The sequence below is a fragment of the Sarcophilus harrisii genome, chromosome 2 (genome assembly GCF_902635505.1).
Source record: "Sarcophilus harrisii chromosome 2, mSarHar1.11, whole genome shotgun sequence".
Taxonomy (NCBI): Eukaryota; Metazoa; Chordata; class Mammalia; order Dasyuromorphia; family Dasyuridae; genus Sarcophilus; species Sarcophilus harrisii.
In genome coordinates, this window is record NC_045427.1 from 151041681 (window position 1) to 151061010 (window position 19330).

General features: G+C 35.1%; 1 protein-coding gene across 2 annotated transcripts in view; it reads right to left on the reverse strand.

The window, feature by feature from the left end:
• The window catches only part of SLC24A3 (solute carrier family 24 member 3), a 721614-nt gene that overhangs the window by 89409 nt on the left and 612875 nt on the right, over positions 1 to 19330 (reverse strand). For both annotated transcript variants that reach the window (XM_031951059.1, XM_023494858.2), the window contains exon 7: positions 19205 to 19279. In XM_031951059.1, the coding sequence (XP_031806919.1) occupies positions 19205 to 19279 (75 nt within the window). The remainder of the gene's footprint in view (positions 1 to 19204; positions 19280 to 19330) is intronic.

Sequence of the window (19330 nt, forward strand, 5' to 3'; positions counted from 1 at the left end):
AGGATCTAAACTATAAGTAACATGAAGGGGTCTAAATAGATGAGGGCAAAGATTATAGGAAAACTTTGGCTTCCATTTTAGATAACATTCTCACTAAGAAGCAGGAAAAATTGGGTCTATGCTATGAATCTCCCACTGATAGTTGCCTTTGGGCTGTTTTGAGCCCTCCAAGATATGTAGGGACTCCTTCTGCCCTTAAATCAGATGAATGAATCGGATTAGTAAGCCTTTGAAAAGAGAAATAGAATAGCTAGCATTTATTATTTATTTAGATTTAGCTATTATTAAATGAAGCTATTAATTGAAATACAAAAAGATAAAGTCTGTAAATTTCAAAAACTTGAAATTTGAGTTTCAAAATTTGAAATTAGAATTAGAGAACACTGACTCATATCATACAAGACCATTGTTAGGGACATAGAGGGCAATAATCAGTGTTTCAGGATCAACAATGTTATATTCTCCATGGCCCCAAAGCTAAGATCACTGATATAGAATCAGAAGGAAACTGGGAGACTACTGAGTACTTCTTAAGTTTACAGATGAGAAAACTGAGGATCACAGAGGTAAATGGCTTGTCTGAGGCCATACAAGGAGTAAGCATCAGAGATAGGATTTGAACTCAGGGTCTCTGAATCCAAAATCACTGCTCTTTCCACAGAATCATGCTGCTATTTAATATATTGCTTTTTAACATAAAATGAACACATTAATGAAATAAAAAAGAAGTTTTAATAAGTTATTAGATGACAAAGTTAATACATTTGTGCTTGAACTATGAAAACCTAGGTTCAAGTGTTGCCTGACACACTCTAGCTTTGTTATTAAGGTACAACCCCAGGTGCCACTGTGAAACTCTCAGATTGTAAATGATAGCTGAGCTATTGCTCAGATCAGTGGAAAAAGATTTCATACCAAGAATTTCTCCCTAGTGAAATCACAGTTCTGGACTAATAATACTAGCTATTATTATGAGAGCAGGTTTCATGGTGACTTCAATAAACTACAGAAATATTTTGTGAAAAAGAGAATAAAGCTGAATAGGGGCAAAGAGCAGATTTTAAGTTACAGACAAGACAACCAGCTACTGAATGGCAAGGGGAATAAGGGAGGGAGAGGAAGCAGGTCTGAACAACCACTGTCAAAGATAAAGATGGTTTGGAAACTTTCAGATGATTGAAGAATTTTTTTCACTTTCTGTCTATGTGTCTGGCATGTAGATTTGTTATCAGTGACCGTAAAGTGAATGTGAATCAGTTGCTAAGAAAGCTGACAGATTTCTATACCTAAAATGGAATGCCTGCATGACATTGTCTCAGGTGGACATAACACAGGAGAATGAGGCAGTAATCCTTTGTGTTTACTTGGAATCAGTCATGACCTTATTACAATGCTATGTCTATATTTTAAAGAAGAGTAGGAGGAGAAATTAATAAAATATACCAAAGAGGAACCAAATTGATGAGATGGGAAGAGGTCATATGGAAAGGATATTTATGGAAGTAGATTTGTTGGTTTAGAACACAGAAGCTTAAAGGGGGTTTATTAACTACATTTAATTTTATATTTAAAAAAAGCTATTATGAAGGGAATATGGAAGTATCTTCATCTTGTCTAAAGCAGTTTGACTCAGAGGACATTGATTCAAAATGGCAGAAAGGAGGGTTTTTCAGATAGGAAAAAATAACCTTTGAGGGTGATTAATCATTAGAACTGGATACAAATGTAATTATAAAAACATTGTCTCCAAAAAACTTTTAAAACAGACTAGAAAAACATGCACACTCACACACATACACACATATAATGTGCATGTGTTTGCATATATGTATATATAATATAGATGTAACTAGATCTATTTAATATAATATATAATGTACATATGTTTGCATATATGTATATATAAGATAGATGTAACTAGATCTATTTAATATAATGTATAATGTGCATGTGTTTACATATATGTATATATAATATAGATGTAACTAGATCTATTTAATATATATAATGTGCATGTGTTTGCATATATATATATATAATATAGATGTAACTAGATCAATTTAATATAATATATAATGTGCATGTGTTTGCATATATGTATATATAATATAGATGTAACTAGATCTATTTAATATAATATATAATGTGCATGTGTTTGCATATATGTATATATAATATAGATGCAACTAGATCTATTTAACTTTATAGATAATAAGATTTCACTTGTAAAGAATGCTTCACAAAGCTTGCTTTTACATACATAAAATACATTATCAGAGCAGATACTTCCATTCTCCTTTGTAGATGAAGTGATTGTGATCTAGAAAGATTAAGGGTCCTGCCCAAAGTCACATAATCTATAAGCAATAAATCATGGACTCAAATTATTTTCTTCTCATTTTCCTTCCATGACACTATGTTATTTACCCTGTGAATCTTTGTGTAAAAGTAGATTGGGGGAAATTTCTTCTTGCTTCGTTATTCTTTCATTCAACCGTGTGTATATATATATATAACTGTAGCTATTAGTACAAGCTAAAACGATACATTGGAGAAGACATGTGTAGCCATCTTTTAAGACAGAAATAACTTGTATAAAACACCAGCCACAAGAACCACTAGATGGCTCTCATGTTCTGTCTCCCTTTCTTTCTAGCTTAAGACTCATCATAGTAAGGTTGAAATGGAAGTATTCCAGGCTCTGTTTCTCAGCCCCATTAAGTTTCCTGTAGGGAGGGAGAGGCCTCTGCAATTTGACAGGCCCACCAGCTGGTTGCTCCAAGTCCCTGAGGACTAAAAACCTCCTGAAATAGCCTTCAGCTAACCCATCACTGTCACAGCGAGATGTGACATTTCAGAAGCATGTCATTGCACAGGACATCAACCTTGGGAGACAGACCCTGCATCTCACACTGATGTGCTCAATCATCATGTTCTGTTGCAAGCTTGTTATCTTATTTTTTTTTGGCCCAGTCAAATAACCCAGCCCTTTTTTGAATAGATTTCCAACTTTCAAAAGCAAATGTTGAGTAAGAGTCTCTACTCCTTGTATTCTCCTGGGAATGTTTGGGACTAGGCAATAAGATCAGTATAGTTCAGTAGCCACTAGATTAGATATTCTGATACCACTCAATGCTAAGGGTGAGCCTGGCCAGAGATTCTCTCCTTAAGAACTAAGGATCAGGGCATAAGCTCAAAATATTAAAAAAAAACTGCTTAGTCCAAGCTCCTCATTTTTTAGGTTACTGATTTCCAGAGAGAAGAGGATTTTTCCAGGTCATACAGATAATAAGAAGCAAAGTCAAGTTGTGAATCAAAGTATTCCAACTCCAAATGTAGTACTTTTACCACCATACCATTCTATCTTTCAGGCATCCAACTATTATATTATCCTGGGGTCATCTGTTCATTTGATTAATGTTTCCCTTTCCTATTCTTACAAATTAGGGGTCCTGAAAACCATGTATCAAGTTCTTAAAATTTACTCAGTCTTTGAAATGTATTAGGAAGGCCAAAGATGAAGTGACAGCAAAGTTAAAAGTGGTAGTTCTTTGCCTTATTTACTCCTGGATCCTACATAGGGTCCAGCCAGGCTTGCATTATGTTAAACTAAACCATGCTTAGGCCACTTCTGGCTGCATTCTCATTATATATTGACTTGATAGGAGAAGCCTCTAATAGCCCTTCTCCCATTTCCATTCTCACCTGCTAACTTTGCTTGATCCAAGCTAGATTATAGGGTATGTATCATGTTGAATCCACTGAAATAATCTTGTATTGGTAACACTGGGGTAAGGGAGAAGCAATGCTATGAAGTAACAGAAGGAACCCTAAAATTTGGGTAAAGAGGATCTGGGTCCTCTAGATATCCAAGTTTTGCTACCTTTGTCACTTTGTCTCAGTTTAAAAAAAATAATCTACAAAATGAGGATAGGTGATACAGTGGATAGAATGTAAAATATAGAGACAGAGAGACTTGAATTCAAAACTGGCTCAGACACTTACTAGCTGTGTGATCATGGGCAAGTTACTTAACTCTGTTAACCCCAGTTTCCTCATTTATAAAATGAGCTAAAAGAGGAAATGACAAACCATTCTAGTATCTTTGCCAAGAAAACCCCAAATTGAGTCATGAAGAATCGGATATGATTGAAATGATTGAAATATAATAGAAATGAGGATGATGAACTTTAGATGCTCTTTCCATGTCTGAATTCTATGGCCCATCTATTTCCCACTGGAGGAAAGAAGAATCCGGCTCTTTGTGGGTATGTAACAGGTCTTTTGTCTCTTTATTATTTTCCACACAATGAATTGAACGTAGTGCCTAATAAACATTTATAAACTGATCCAAATCAATAGATGGGTTTATTATTCACCAACTCTTGGTGAATCTATTTGGGCTTTTGGTTTTTTTGGGCGAAGATACTGGAATGGTTTTCCATTTTTGTCTCCAGCTCATTTTATAGATGAGGAAATTGAGGCAAACAGGGTTAAGGGACTTGCCCAGAGTCACACAATTAGTAAGTATCTGAAGCTGGATTTGAATACAGGAAGATGAGTTTTCCTGATTCCAGATTTGGCACTCTAATCCCTATGCAATAATACAAATCACCAGAAGAGGTCACTCTCAAAGAGATTCTTTGGGGGAAATAAGTTCAAGGATGTGATGAGCTATTCAATTTAGTTCTTCACCTTTTCCCCATCTAGCATTGTTTTCATTTTATTTTTCAAGAAAGAATATTTATTTTTTCTCTTTTTTCTCCTTCTTATAAAAAAGAAACAATAACTCCTATAATAATTATGTACAGTCAAGTAAAACAATTTCCTTCATTGTCCATGTCCAAAAATGTAAATTCTGTTCAATAAACATTTAACAAGATCCACTCTATGCCAAGAACTGTGCTAAGTGTTGAGGAATCCAAGAATGACAGTCACTGCCTTCTAGTGTGAGGAATCCAAGAATGACAGTCACTGCCTTCTAAGAGTTTATTCTGATTTCCAAGAATAAGCAGAAAATAAGATAAAATGTAATACTTCAATTTGTATAAGACACATTCAGCACACCTGACCTACACTTTGTATAGCCTCTGGTGTGATAGTTACAAAGTAAAGAGCCAAACAAAATGCAGTATGAATATCAAAGAAGTAAGATAACACTATCAACTTGGAGTTTGCTAAGAGGAGAACAAGGCAGACTTCATAGAAGAGGCACCTGAGTCACATGAAAGAAAAGAAGGATTCATAAAAGCCCATATGGAGAATAGAATACAGCTCCTGCAAATGCAGGGATGCTGGAGATAGCATTTTTGGTTTGAATAGCTAGTTGTCCAATTTGATGGGAATGTAGAAAGTGTAAAAGTGAGTAATGTGAAGTAGGCAGGTAACCTTTCTGACATGTCTGGGCTGGTAATTTGGGTAGCAGGACTAGATGCTGATGAAGCCTGATTTTGCTCCTTATATATCACTTTGGTTTCACAAAGATAGGAATCATTCTACAAACTGTACAACTGAATCCACCCATGCATCTTGTGAATATGTACCATTAATCACTGAATGATAAATTTGCAGAGTTGGAAGGGCACTCAGTTATCATCTAATTTCACCCATACATGAAAAAGAATCTACTCCCTACCTCCCACCAATTGCAACATACTTGTCAAATGGTTATCCAGGCAAAGTTTGAAAACATGAAAACCTCTAGTAAGGGAGAAGATAAAACATATGCAGGCAGCAGATCCTGTTGGGGATCGCTTCCTTAGAAAACTTTTTCGTATATCAAGTCTATGTTTGTTTCTTTTCAGCTTTCACCCTTTACTTTCTCCTCACTTCTCTATTTATGCTTCTCTCTAATGTGTTAAACATCCTCAGTTTCTTTGATTAATCCTCATATGATATAAACTAAAAGGCTTTTGCCTCCTTAACCATTTTCTTCTGGATTGAAAATTTCTGTGTGACAAGCATGTAAACTCATATTTTAGCCATATCACTCTATTCCTGCTGACTATGTAGCAGATACAACCATATTTGGAGAAGCTGTCATTGGCTCTGGTCTTTCCTTTTTATATAAGAAATTACCTGGAGCCTCAACTGCCATGGAAGTATTTGACAAATAGAATGCTGAACTTACCACTAGACTTGATTGATATGTTCCTATGTACTTTTACTTAAGATACACTTTGGCTGATATGCTTTTATGTACTTAGGAATTTTCTTTCAATTTTGTAGACAGGAGGACCTCTGGGTTTATCATACCACGTGGGATTGGCAACACTGACAAGATAGGTTATTATGTGAGGAGACATCCCATTTGCCAAAGTTCATCAACAAATAATGTCAGAAGTAACTACATGGTATCCAAGAGAAGGAAATGGCCAAATACCTTAATTTAGTCTTTCTTGTCAAAAGCTATCTCTGTGTGAATATATTATTCATCCAGCATCAATAAGACACATCCTTTAAGTTGTTTTCTTCATTAGTGAAGACAATTGTACTGATAAATCCACAATCTTTAATTTAATCTTCCATATGTGTAGATTATATGCCTAGTATAAAAACATGATATAGGGATGAGGACTTTTCGAGTATATGTATTTTTTCTATTTGCATCTCCAGAAATTGGAGTTAATAATCTTTCCTCCCCTCTCTGTTAGATGTATTTCTGTCAAAAGAGAGTATCTAATAACTTCTCAACTTGCTTTAATGATAATTTCATCCTTCAAGATGTGGAGCATTCATCAAGGAAAAATGTGCTGATTCTGATTTTTTACCAACAGGGACTAACTAGTTGCTAGAGTAGAAATGACAGGAACCTTAGAAAGATGTGACCACTCCTTCCCAGGTTTTTGGAAGAGGAGAGAAAACTAGGCACAGTCAGATCTACCCGAGTAGGCAAATTTTAAGGAGTAAATTTCAAGGGTTTTAGAGGATGAATACATAAGATCCTGTGGACTGTAATTCTGCAGAGTAAGTCTGGCCTGGAGGCATAGAAAATATTGAGAATAAAAATCAAAATAATTCCATTGGGGAAAGATGGAGTTGTCAGAAGGGAATGATATAGATATATGAAAAACTCACCAAAAATCTTAGATTTTTAAAAGAATACATATATAACAGAAGTTCTTAATTTGTGTGTGTGTGTGTGTGTGTGTGTGTGGAATCCCTTTGGCAGTCTGGTGAAATTTTGGAGTCTTTTCAGAATAATATTTTTAAGTGGATAAAATAAAATACATAGGATTTCAAAGAAAACCAAAAACTTATGATAATAATGATATAGTTTTTTCCATCTAAGTTCAATACCCTCCCCCACTTAAATCTACAAAGGGTCTATAAGGTTAAGGACCCCTGATAAGGTGATGGAAACAAGGGCAAATTACAAAGGATGAATACAAACACGTATCATGATCTTGTAAGAAGGGTGTCAGCATATTAAAAGTCAGAATCAGAGAATGAAAAGGAAAGGCAAGGGCAACAACAATATTTTTATTGTTGATATTATTATCATTGTTTTTATAATATTAGCTATTCTTGGGGAAAGAGAAAGATCAAAGAAGAGATAAGATTGCTTGAGTTGGATAATACAATAATAACTGAAAACAGAGGGAAGAGTGCTTAATTCTTAATTTGCTCTTGTTTACTGAGGACTTTGACTGGAAAGGATCTTATATTAACTAATAAAGAATTGATGCTCAAAAAAAGTAAGGGAATAGTAAGATAACATATATCTGTCATATCTCTCTGTTTGGCAAGGGGATCAAGTGCTTGCTGGTTAAGGTGATATTTGGGTACTTTTCGTCTCCTTGTAGTAATTGATTTATACTGGTTAGAGACAATGTGGTGTTGTAGACAATAGGACAGATTAAGTTCTATTAAGTCCTATTATTAACTCATTCAGAAATAATTATATGACCATAGACAGGTCACTTAATTTCTCTGTATTTCAGGCAATTCAATAAGAACATAACTTATAGATGAGTTGTAGATCTAAATCATTAGAGCAAGTTTCCAAACTGAGAGTTTTGCACACTGATAACCTTATAGATCCATATCAAAAAAAGTGTTAGTGTTTGTTTTTTAAAATTCACTTCCCATTTTGTGGCAATAACAGCTTATTTAAATTAGTCTTGTTGGAGTTGTTTTTAACTCAATGTCATTGAATTGAAAAGTTTTTGTACAAGCAAATCTAATGCACAGAAGATTAGAAGGGAAGCAATAAACTGGGAAAGCATTTTTACAGTCAAAGGTTCCAATAAAGGCCTCATTTCCAAAATATATAATTGACTCTAATTTATAAGAAATCAAGCCATTCTCCAATTGATAACTGGTCAAAAGATATGAACAGATAATTCTCAGACAAAGAAATTGAAACTATTTCTAGCCATATGAAAAGATGCTCCAAGTCATTATTAATCAGAAAAATGCAAATTAAGACAACTCTGAGATACCACTACACATTTGTCAGATTGGCTAGAATGACAGGGAAAGATAATGCGGAATATTGGAGGGGATGTGGGAAAACAAGGACACTGATATATTGTTGGTGGAATTGTGAATACATCCAGCCATTCTGGAGAATGATTTGGAAGTATGCTCAAAAAGTTATCAAACTGTGCATACCCTTTGATCCAGCAGTGTTACTACTGGGCTTATATCCCAAAGAGATTTAAAGAAGGGAAAGGGACCTGTATGTGCAAGAATGTTTGGGGCAGGTCTCTTTGTAGTGGCCAGAAACTGGAAACTGAGTGGATGCCCATCAATTGGAGAATGGCTGAATAAATTGTGGTATATGAATGTTATGGAATATTATTGTTCTGTAAGAAATGACCAACAGGATGATTTCAGAAAGGCCTGGAGAGATTTACATGAACTGATGCTGAGTGAAATGAGCAGAACCAGGAGATCATTGTACATAGCAACAATAATACTATATGATGATCAATTCTGATGGACATGGCCCTCTTCAACAATGAGATGAACCAAATCAGTTCCAATAGAACAGTAATGAATTGAACCAGCTACATCCAGGGAAAGAATTCTGGGAGATGACTATGAACCACTACATAGAATTCCCAATCCCTCTATTTTTGCCCACCTGCATTTTTTATTTCCTTCACAGGCTAATTGTACACTATTTCAAAGTCTGATTCTATTTGTACAGCAAAATAACTGTATGGACATGTATACATATATTGTATTTAACTTATACTCTAACATATTTAACATGTATTGATCAACCTGCCATCTGGGGGAAGGGGTGAGGGGAAGGAGGGAAAAAGTTGGAACAAAAGGTTTGGCAATTGGCAATGCTGAAAAATTACCCATGCATATAACTTGTAAATAAAAAGCTATAATTTAAAAAAAGCTAAAAAAAAAAAAAAGAAAAAAAGAAAATGTACATTTAGACAGACATGTCTGTCTCCTCTTCTGAGCTCCATAACATTATCTCCAACTTCCTAAAGATCATTTCTACATCTCATATTCTTCTTATATGACTTCATATAAAGTCAAAATGCTCAAAATGAAATATTATCTTTCCTTCTAAATCTGCTTTCAAATATGGAACTCCTTATTTTTGCCAGTGAAAAATCTTAGTGCTATTGTTGTCTCTTACATCTCATCTCTCACACATAAACAGTCAGGAGGCAAGAATAGTCCTGATGACTCAAAAGGTATCTCTGTCTGAGTTAGCAGAGTTGGACTAGAAAGTCCCCATTCTAAATGAAGCCAGTCTTCACTAGAGATCTGTGTGATGGACAAAGGGAGAGAGAGATATGGGTGGAAGAGAGCTTGGAATCTGGCCCATCTTGTTATTCCTCCCTTTCTAAACATCCAGAAGATTGGGAGAAAAGAAGTTATAATTCAGTGAAGTGAACCCTAAGTTAAGAGACAGGGGAAACAGTACATATCTTCCTCATTGCTAATTGTTAGGTGATGTTAGCTAAATGACTTTACTTCCCTTTATCTCAGAATTTTTGTGAAGATCAAAGGAGTCACGATCAGAAATAAATGTATTCCTTTCATTCATAGGGGATAAAATCTTAAATATTCCAACTCTCAATACCTCTTAGAACTGTTCCTTCCTCTCTATTGTCATGTCCACCATCCTCTTGGACTTCTTCATTACTACCTAATTATTGCAAAAACTCTCTAATAGGCTTTTTTTTTGCTTCAGTTCTCTCCCCTCTTTAATATGTCTTTTATGTCAGTGATGGCAAACTTGAATAGAAACAGATTCCTGTGCTCTGCATACTGACTTAGAAAACCACTGTGTATTGTATTTTTTTTATGTTAAATATCCACCAATTATGTATACAAAATTTGGTTCAGGCAGAATCCAGAAATTTTGCAGCTGCTTGAGGCCTGAGGGTCTCAAGTCCGACGCCTGTCAATTTGAAATCAATCTTCATTATACAGGCTCTCTCATGTCATTTTTCTGCTCCCAAACTTTCATTGGTTCTCTATTGTCCACAAAGTTCACATTTCTTATGAAGGCCTGGGAGGTCTTCCATCTACTGAAGTCATCATATTATTGGAACTTTATTAGATATTCCAAAATCATTCTCTTGACATATTGGACCTACTCTGTAATCATGGAACACTTTCATATTCTTCTGCCTCTGCTCATGTGGTTTCTTGTGTCCTAAATATCCTTCTTCTGCATCTTCACTGTTTTAATCCTCATCCATCTTTCTAAAGCACAGTTCAAATGCTACTATCTCCCTGAACCTTTCTTTGATTCTTACAATGAGATTGTTGCAATAGATGACCTCTCAGGTCCCTTCTGATTGTATATTCTATGTCTTTATGTCATCTACTCTTGTCACTAGAATGTACTGCAAAGAGAAAAAGCTATGGATCTGTTTTGGCCTTCTGTAAGGGGGATATCCTTTATCCTTTTCCAATGGAGTAGACCAGGAATGAGCAATCTATTTTACTCTTGGCCTTTGGGAAGTATTTATTGAACAACTGCTATAGGCCACATACCAAGGATACAAAAAAGAACAGCTCCTACTATCAAGGAAGGTATTCTATAGTAGAGAAAAAACATGCACATATATATGAATTTCATATATATATGTACATTTTGTATATAACATGCATATGAAATAAATATGAGATAATTTTTGAGGGGAGGCTAAGGAGATCAGGAAAGACATCCTGAACTAGGTATAGTTTAAGCTGAGTTAAGAAAATTGGGATTCTGAGATATAGAAGATGGAATGTCTCTTATAAGAAAAAGCAGAGTTTATGAAAGGGAATAATTATAAGATTATGTAATAAGTATAACAACACTGGAAAGGCAGGTTGGAGAAAAGTTATAAAGGTCATGGGAATTTTTGGAGCAGGATAAGCCGTAGTCAGACAATTATAGAAATAACCCTTGGCAGCAGTATGGAGGACGGAGTAGCAGTCACAATCTTTTAGTCTAGATGTCATTTCCTCCAAACATGGCAGATAGGCATAACTCAAAAATTCTTAGGAGGTGTCCTCTCCAGGAATATCGCTTTAGGTAGAGTGATACTTTCTGGATGGATAAAGGAAAAAAGACTAAATCTAGGAAACTAGGTTAAGAAGGCTAGGTGGCACGGTGGATAGAGCACCAGCCTTGAAGTCAGGATGACCCAAACTCAATTATAGTCTCAGACACTTAACAGTTCATAGCTGTGTGACCCTGGCAAGTTACTTAACTCCAATTACCTAAGGAGGAGGAGGAGGAAGAAGAGGAGGAGGAGGAAGAAGAAGAAGAAGATAAAGTATTTTCTATTTTAAAAAAATTACCTTAGTAATAAGGTACCACTTTAAATAGAAAACTGTTTAAAAATAGACATGTCACTTCTTATGCATTTTGTTCTCTTATGGTGATATTTTATAAATATGGAGGAAAAGGATGTCATATTTTAACATTTAAGTCTTTATAGTGTGCTTTAAAGTCATAGGTTCTGCCAAAATTTAAAGCTATCAAAAATGATGGGGAAAAAAATTGAATGTCATTCTGACTCTTTAAGAGACAGAAACTTTGAAAATACTATTTATCAAATGGAAAGAATTTTGATTGGACATCCCCCCAGTGCATCCTCACATAGATAGCATGGAACTGTTTGCAAATTCTGTTATTTGTCAGTCATTTCTATTGGCCTTTATCTAGCCAAATTAACAAGAATGAATTTAACAAGAGGGAACAGGGATGAATTAACTCCAGCCTTCCTGATTACATTTGAGGAGAGGATTCCAAAGGCATGCAGTAGAAAGCATGGCAGTTGACCAGAGAGTTATGCATGGATAACTTCTACCCTGAAGTTAAATTTAAATAAGGATTCCTGCTTCATGAATCAGTTTGAGGATTTTAGGATTCTTTTGTCAAAGAAAACTAAGAAAAAACAAAGATTATATAAGAGGCAAGAGTTGAGATAGTGGTGATCTTCCTATAATAAATACAATAGTGATGGTGATGAAAAAACACCAAGGATACTAAGATAATTTTATAATCAGAGTTAAGTTAAATGGTTGTCTAAAGGACTCTATTTGCTGAACTACCCAAAAAAAGAGTTCCAAAAAGTATTCATTATAAATAGATATTTTATAACAATATTTTTTACTTTTCTCATTCAAAAAATAAAAGACTACCCAATACCCCTGCTATCTCATTTACTTATCTTTTTTGTTGTTTGTTAAAACAGGAATTATTCCTAGCATAAATGACAATATGTATGATAAGCTCTTCATATTTATGTAGCTGATTTATGAGAGATCTTCAATGTGAAAAAGCTTGAATGAGTAAAGCAGCTAAGGGATGCCTAGCCTACAGTGGGATACATATCCCAACCCATGGTGGTGAAAGGGACAGGATTGGAACATAGTGCCAGATTGTAAAATGGCAAACCATAAACTATAAAGGACCTCTAGGGATTCTTTTCTCTCTCAGAAAGAGTAATAAAATAAGGAATGGAAGGGATGAAAGGCAACAGTATAATGAAACAACTGGGAGGGGTAGGGAGGGGAGAGCTGTTTTTTATTGAGAGGTGGTTTAGAAGATTGTAACAAGGGTTAAAACCAGAGTCAGAGAATTTCAGTTTAAAATCCTGGCTCTGCCATTTACTACCCGAACCTAGCAAAAGTTGCCCAAAACCTTTAGGCCTCAATTCATGGAGTAATAATAGCTAACTTTTACAGAGTACTTTAATGTTTTCAAGGTATATATAAATGAAACGTGTGTGTGTGTGTGTGTGTGTGTGTGTGTGTGTATAATTATTACACATATATTATCTCATTTTATACTCATAGCAACTCTTTGAGGGAAGTAGCATTATTAATCCTATTTTCTTGTTTACAGATGAGTAAATTGGGACTGAGAAAAACTGTCTTGCTCAGAGTTATTTTATTGCTATTAAGTGTTTGAGGCAGAAATCACACTTAGATCTTCTCAATTTCAATTTTAATATTCTATCCAAAATGCCACCTGTATGCCTCTAGAAGAGGGATTTTTAACTTTTTTTGTGTCATGGACTCTTTGGGAAGTTCAGTGATAGCTATGGACCCATTCTCAGAATCATGTTTTTAAATACATGAAATAAATTACATAGAATTATATAAAAACTAATTATATTGAAATAAAATTGTCAAAATATTAACTTTCAAAAATTTGCCAAACAAGGTTAAACCACAATCAAAAAGAATTCCTATGTCTAGATTATGAGGTCCCTTTCAGCTTAAGTTCTACATCTAAATTCATATGAGATAGCTATGAGATCCCTTTCAGCTTGTACTTAAGTAAGCCTGGGAACACTACTTTGACAAAGGTCAAACAGAAATGCATCAAAGACCAAGGGAGTGATTTGGTAGAGTGGAAAGCAAGCAATAATAAAAGGTAAATTTAGTTGGGCCCATCCAGAATCATTTAAGGGAATGGTAATATTTATTTAATGTCTGCATGTAACGGGCACCATACTAAGTGGTAGGGTTACAAAGAAAGGGGAAAGATAGTCAATGCCCTCAAAGAACTTAGTCTAACAAAAAAAAGACAATGAACAAAAGGAAGGTGGAAATCAAGTATGAGAGGTAAAACACAGGAAGTATAGAGAGCTCTAAACATCATGAGTAAATCCAAAGAAATGCAGCTGTGGAAAAGAAAGAGATGGCTGATCTGGACACTTAACTGCAAGTTCCTGGGAATCTCCAATCAGAGGGAGAGAGAGGCCCCACGGGCAGAAGGTACTGATGAGATGTGAGTCCCAGGCCTGAACTGTCATCGTTCCATTTTTCATAACTCACTTCAGTAAAGATATTTTCAATGTAAAATAAACATCTGAGAATATTCACCAGGTATTATTTTCTAAGGAAATATTTTCCATTAGCCTATGAGTTCCTTAAGAACAGGGCATGACTTTTGCTTTTCTTTGTATCCCCAGTGTTTAGCACAAGATCTGGCACATAGTAGGCTCTTAATAAATGCCTCTTTGCTGCCCACCCCATTTTTGAAGTGTGCTAGACATCAAAGCCCATTTCCTTCTCCCCTGTTTTCCCCTTCTCTTTCCTCTCCCACCCATTCCTTTACAACAGACAGATCGCTTAAGTATACAAGTAGTTGTGTAGTAGGTGGTGGTTTTTTTTTTTTTTTTTTAAAGGAAAACCAAAGCAAAACACCAAAAATACAAGTAAAAGGAACTAGGCTATTATGTGTTTGTTTTTTTACTCTCTGAATCACCTATGTCCTTTATAGCAGCTTTGGTAACTTATATAATATATATAATAAATATACCAACTAATAACCTTTGAGCATCCTTTAAAAAAATGCTCACTGATTAGTCAGAAACCATCTACAACATTGGGAAGGAGGGTAGCTACCATATTTCTTCCTATCCATTTCCTAGAATCCCTTTCATTTCTATTCCTGAACTGCTCAGGAATAGCTCTACAATCCGTTCACAAACCAATTAAAAAACAGAAAAGATATTTACAGAGTCTCAGAACATAGTTCTACGGTCTTGCACATAGTAGGCATTTGATAAATATTTGCTGAATTGTGTAGATTTCACTGCTCATAAGTGCCAGTCACTGATTCTGTTCGTGGGCTCATATGGTACAGATCCAGTGTGGTAGTTAGCAGCTATTTATATTTGACAGCCAGGCCTATTCTCAGATGAGGTTATCTGGAGCTGGCCCACTGATTCCAACTGAGACTGCCTGATAAGCATATTTACTGTGGGCAATTTCCTGCATCTTAGCGTTCATAATGCCCCTTTATCTAGCAGTAAGAGCAAAAGGGGAAAAAAGGAGGATTTTTTTTCCAGCTGTTAGACTGACTATGCAATGAAGGATTTGAGTTTATGTAAATTATGATTATGCAAATTATAGTCACATTTCAGCTAATTAGGCTGGTACAGAGACACACTGGCAGTACAATATGCAAAAAAAAAAAACAGTTGAGTTTAATGGTGGTAGTGGTAGTGGGTCAATCTGTAATATGTAGGGGATAAAGCTTCCATTTGGGGTGGGGCAGAGATCAATTCACCAAATGCAGAGGAGAGTTCTTTTGGCAGGGAACTGGGTAAGGCTTGTGGTGGGGGGGTTCATATTTCATAGTCTATGAATATAGAGGATCAGGTTAGCTAAAGATAATGCCCGAAGGGTAAGAGCTAGGAAGAAAGTATTTGCCTGGACTCTAGATTATTGTACCTTAATTGAGAACTAAAGAAGCAGATTTTAGAAGTCTGTTAAAAAAAAAAATACTGCAGAGCTTTGCATAAAATCCCCCTTTAAAGCACCTTAGAAGGAGGTCTATTTTAGGGAAAAGTAGGTTGGAGGGAAGCAGGCCAAAGAGGAATTCCTGTGGTTTTTACCTCAAGGAGTCCTTGGGCTTCAGAAAAACCAGTGAAGGTAAAGAAATTGGGGGAGGCAAAAATCCAGCAAATATAAAATACCAGCCTAGAGTAAAGGTAGAGCAATCATGTGATAGTGGTTAATTTGAGGATGGGCAGTGGACTCTTACTCTGTCAGCTCAGGCAGGAAGGATCTATAGAGTAATATAGTCCCAGTGGTTAGATCCAATTTAGAAGTGGAATACTGAGAAAAGTAAAAGGCTTATCATTCAATATATTAATCTATTTTAAAATCAATTAAAAATAACTTTTAAAGCATTTTGTTTTGACGCCACCAAGCACTTCTCAATAACTCCTTTGGTACCTTCCCTTAAAAAATAAACAACAAGAAAAACCTAAATAAAAATATCTGATATAGAAATTGCTACTGACAGAAGATAGGATCACATAACATTCCACGTTTATAGTTTATCACTTCTTAATAGAAAAGGAGGCATTGTGTTTGAAATGATTAAACATTTGGAACCATTGGTCACTGTAGTTGATTTGAATTCTGTTATATTTTTATGTTTTCTTCATTTATGTTGTATATTGTTTTCCTATTGACTCTATATCTCTGTGTGTGTATATATGTATATGAATATACATATACACACATAATATATACATATACATGCATATATAAAATTATTTTAATTTTTATTTTGCCCCACTTTACCATAAGTTTTCAGATATAATGGTATATATATATACATACATATACATATATAGACACATATACATATCTTTTTCACATCTATCTTAACTATTTATATAGCCTTATATACACTTATTACATATACTTTCTATTAATAAACTGCAAAATACCCCAATTGTAACAAAAGTTTAAAAAAAACTAAGCACAAGTTGATTTCCTAATCATTAAATTAACTGTTACTAAACCTGTTGCTCTTAATCTTTCTCCCATCTTTAGGTTTCTGGGATTGTCTGTTTCAATTTGTATTCAAGTTTTGGAATATTGGTACCTTCATATCTCTTTCTTATTTACAATACACATTAAATTTCCCAACTGTTCTAATTTTTCTTTGTCTAAGCTGTTTCTCTAGTCAGCTCTAGTTAGAAACCTCTACATTTTTCTTCTTCTTTTCCTTTATTTTGTGAATAATCTTAGAGGCCTTTTAAAAGTGATTCACTTAACATAAATGTACTCTAGCTATTCCTAAATTACTCCCTTAGAGCTTCTCCCTTAAGAGTGAAAGAATCTTTCATTTTACCATGAGACTTCTAATCATATTGAGAATTGCTTTGTAAACACACAGTCTAGTCTGAAAGGTCTAAAAATGGTCACAGGTTAGTGGCTATGGAACATTTGCTTTAAGTATATCTGAGAAAAATCTAGAATCTGCCCCCTCCCTACTTCATAAATTGTAACTAGCAGTTACATTTCTTTTACCTTGAAGCTGCTTAGATAAAACAGACAAGAAAACAAATTATTTCACTTGCATTCCAGAAGGTGTCCATGCTGAGAATAGGAAAAAACCAAATTCACTCAAATTTGTCATTGAAAGACAGTGAGGGAGAATAAGACTAGATGTTCCTAGGAAAAACTTGACCTGCTAGACTTCTTCCTTCTACTTGTTTGCATTTACAAACTGCAGGCATTTTATTCTTTTAAAATTCAACAGAAAAAGTATTTGTATTTGGATGTAAAAATCCTCTGCCCATATATATTTTAAAATGTAATTTCCAAAATCAGACTAAAATACCCTAAAGACAGAAAACCATAATCCATAGTAATCAGAGTGAATTTACAACACAGGAGAAAGCTTTTCTGAAATGGTATTTAAGAACTCTAAGAGTAAAATAAACAGAAGAATCTTCCAGGACAGTTTTCCCTTTAAAAAACGGGAAAACATGCCTCCTCCCATGTCCATTATATCAAGGTCATTTTTCCTTATCACTCATATTGTAAGAGATTAAGCCTCCAAAATTCGACATCCTAAATTAAAACATAGTGAAATGTGTTTTACCAGAGTCCTTAGATTAACTCACTTAAGAGCCCAACATACTACTAGTTCAGCAATATCACAGTGCTTTCCCCACTCCTCACCCCACCCCCCCCAATAAGGTAATGAATTTTAAACACATTGAAGTGTTTAAGGGACTGGTTGGTTGCATGCATCTCATGAATATTATGGGTACTTTTTGCATTATGGTAAAAGACTGGACTGCTAACTCCTCCTACAAAATAAATCTGTCTTCCAGCTGTTTCTGGAAGTCATTTTTCCTCACTTCACTTCTTGGAATCCTTAAGTTTTTTCCCCTGGGGCAATGTGGGTTAAGTGACTTGCCCAGGCTCACACAGCTAGAATGTGTTAAGTGTCTGAGGCCAGATTTGAACTCAAAGTCCTCCTGACTTCAGTGCACATGCTCTACCTACTGCACCAACTAGTTGCTCCCATTTATTTCTTTCAAAGCATAGCTCTGGTACTCTCTTCTTTCAAAAAGCCTTTTTTTGATTTCCCCAGCTATTAGTTCTCTCTACCTGTTAATGTTATTTGGTATTAGTATATATATATATACATTGTATTTATTGGTAAACATGTTGTATCTTCCCCTGCTCCCACTTTCTATTCCTTGGTAGAATGTAAATTCCTTGAGGACAAGTGACTGTTTTACTTTTATCTTGAATACTCAGTGCCCAACATGGTACCCTGCATGAAGTGGGAGCTTAAAAAATATTTGTTGAATCAAATTGAATAAAATTAAACTGGACCAGTTGGCTGCTCAAGTTGCTTCTAGCTCCAGAGTTTCTAGCCAGTGTTCTTAAACTTTCCTTATAATCCTGGTCTCTGGCAGATTGGCTCCATAATTTCTAAACACTGAGATAATTCCAGAACTGGCTGAAGAGAACTGGATTTAGCTGTATTTTTAAATGTCACTCTTCTGGAAAATGGCTATGACATCTAAAGATTCATGGCAAAATGGGACAATAATGATAGTAGCTAGCATTTATTTTGTTTTTAAGTTAGCAAAGTGCTTTACACTTGTTACCATATTTGATCCTCATAATAATCTGGAGAAGTAGGTACAATTATCTCCATTTTACAGATGAGGGAACTGAGATGGAGGTGGTGTCAGTCATTTCTAACTCTTTATAACCTCATTTGGAGTTTTCTTGGTAAAAAGATACTGGAGTGATTTGCCATTTCTTTCTCCAAGGAAACTGACTTTGACAGAGTTGAAGTGCCTTACTCAAGTCACACATCCAGTATGTGTCTGAGTCAGAATTTGAATTCAAATCTTCGTCATTACAAATCCAGCACTCAGTCCACTGGGTATCCTAGGTGGCCCAAAGTAGTTACTAATGATAAAATTCCAACACTTACCACAATGAGGGCAACGACAGACAACGTATAGTAAGTTGAATCTCTCAGGAGACACCAAGAAGATAGAGCCACAACCTTTGAGAGAGAGAGAGAGAGAGAGAGAGAGAAAGAGAGAGAGAGAGAGAG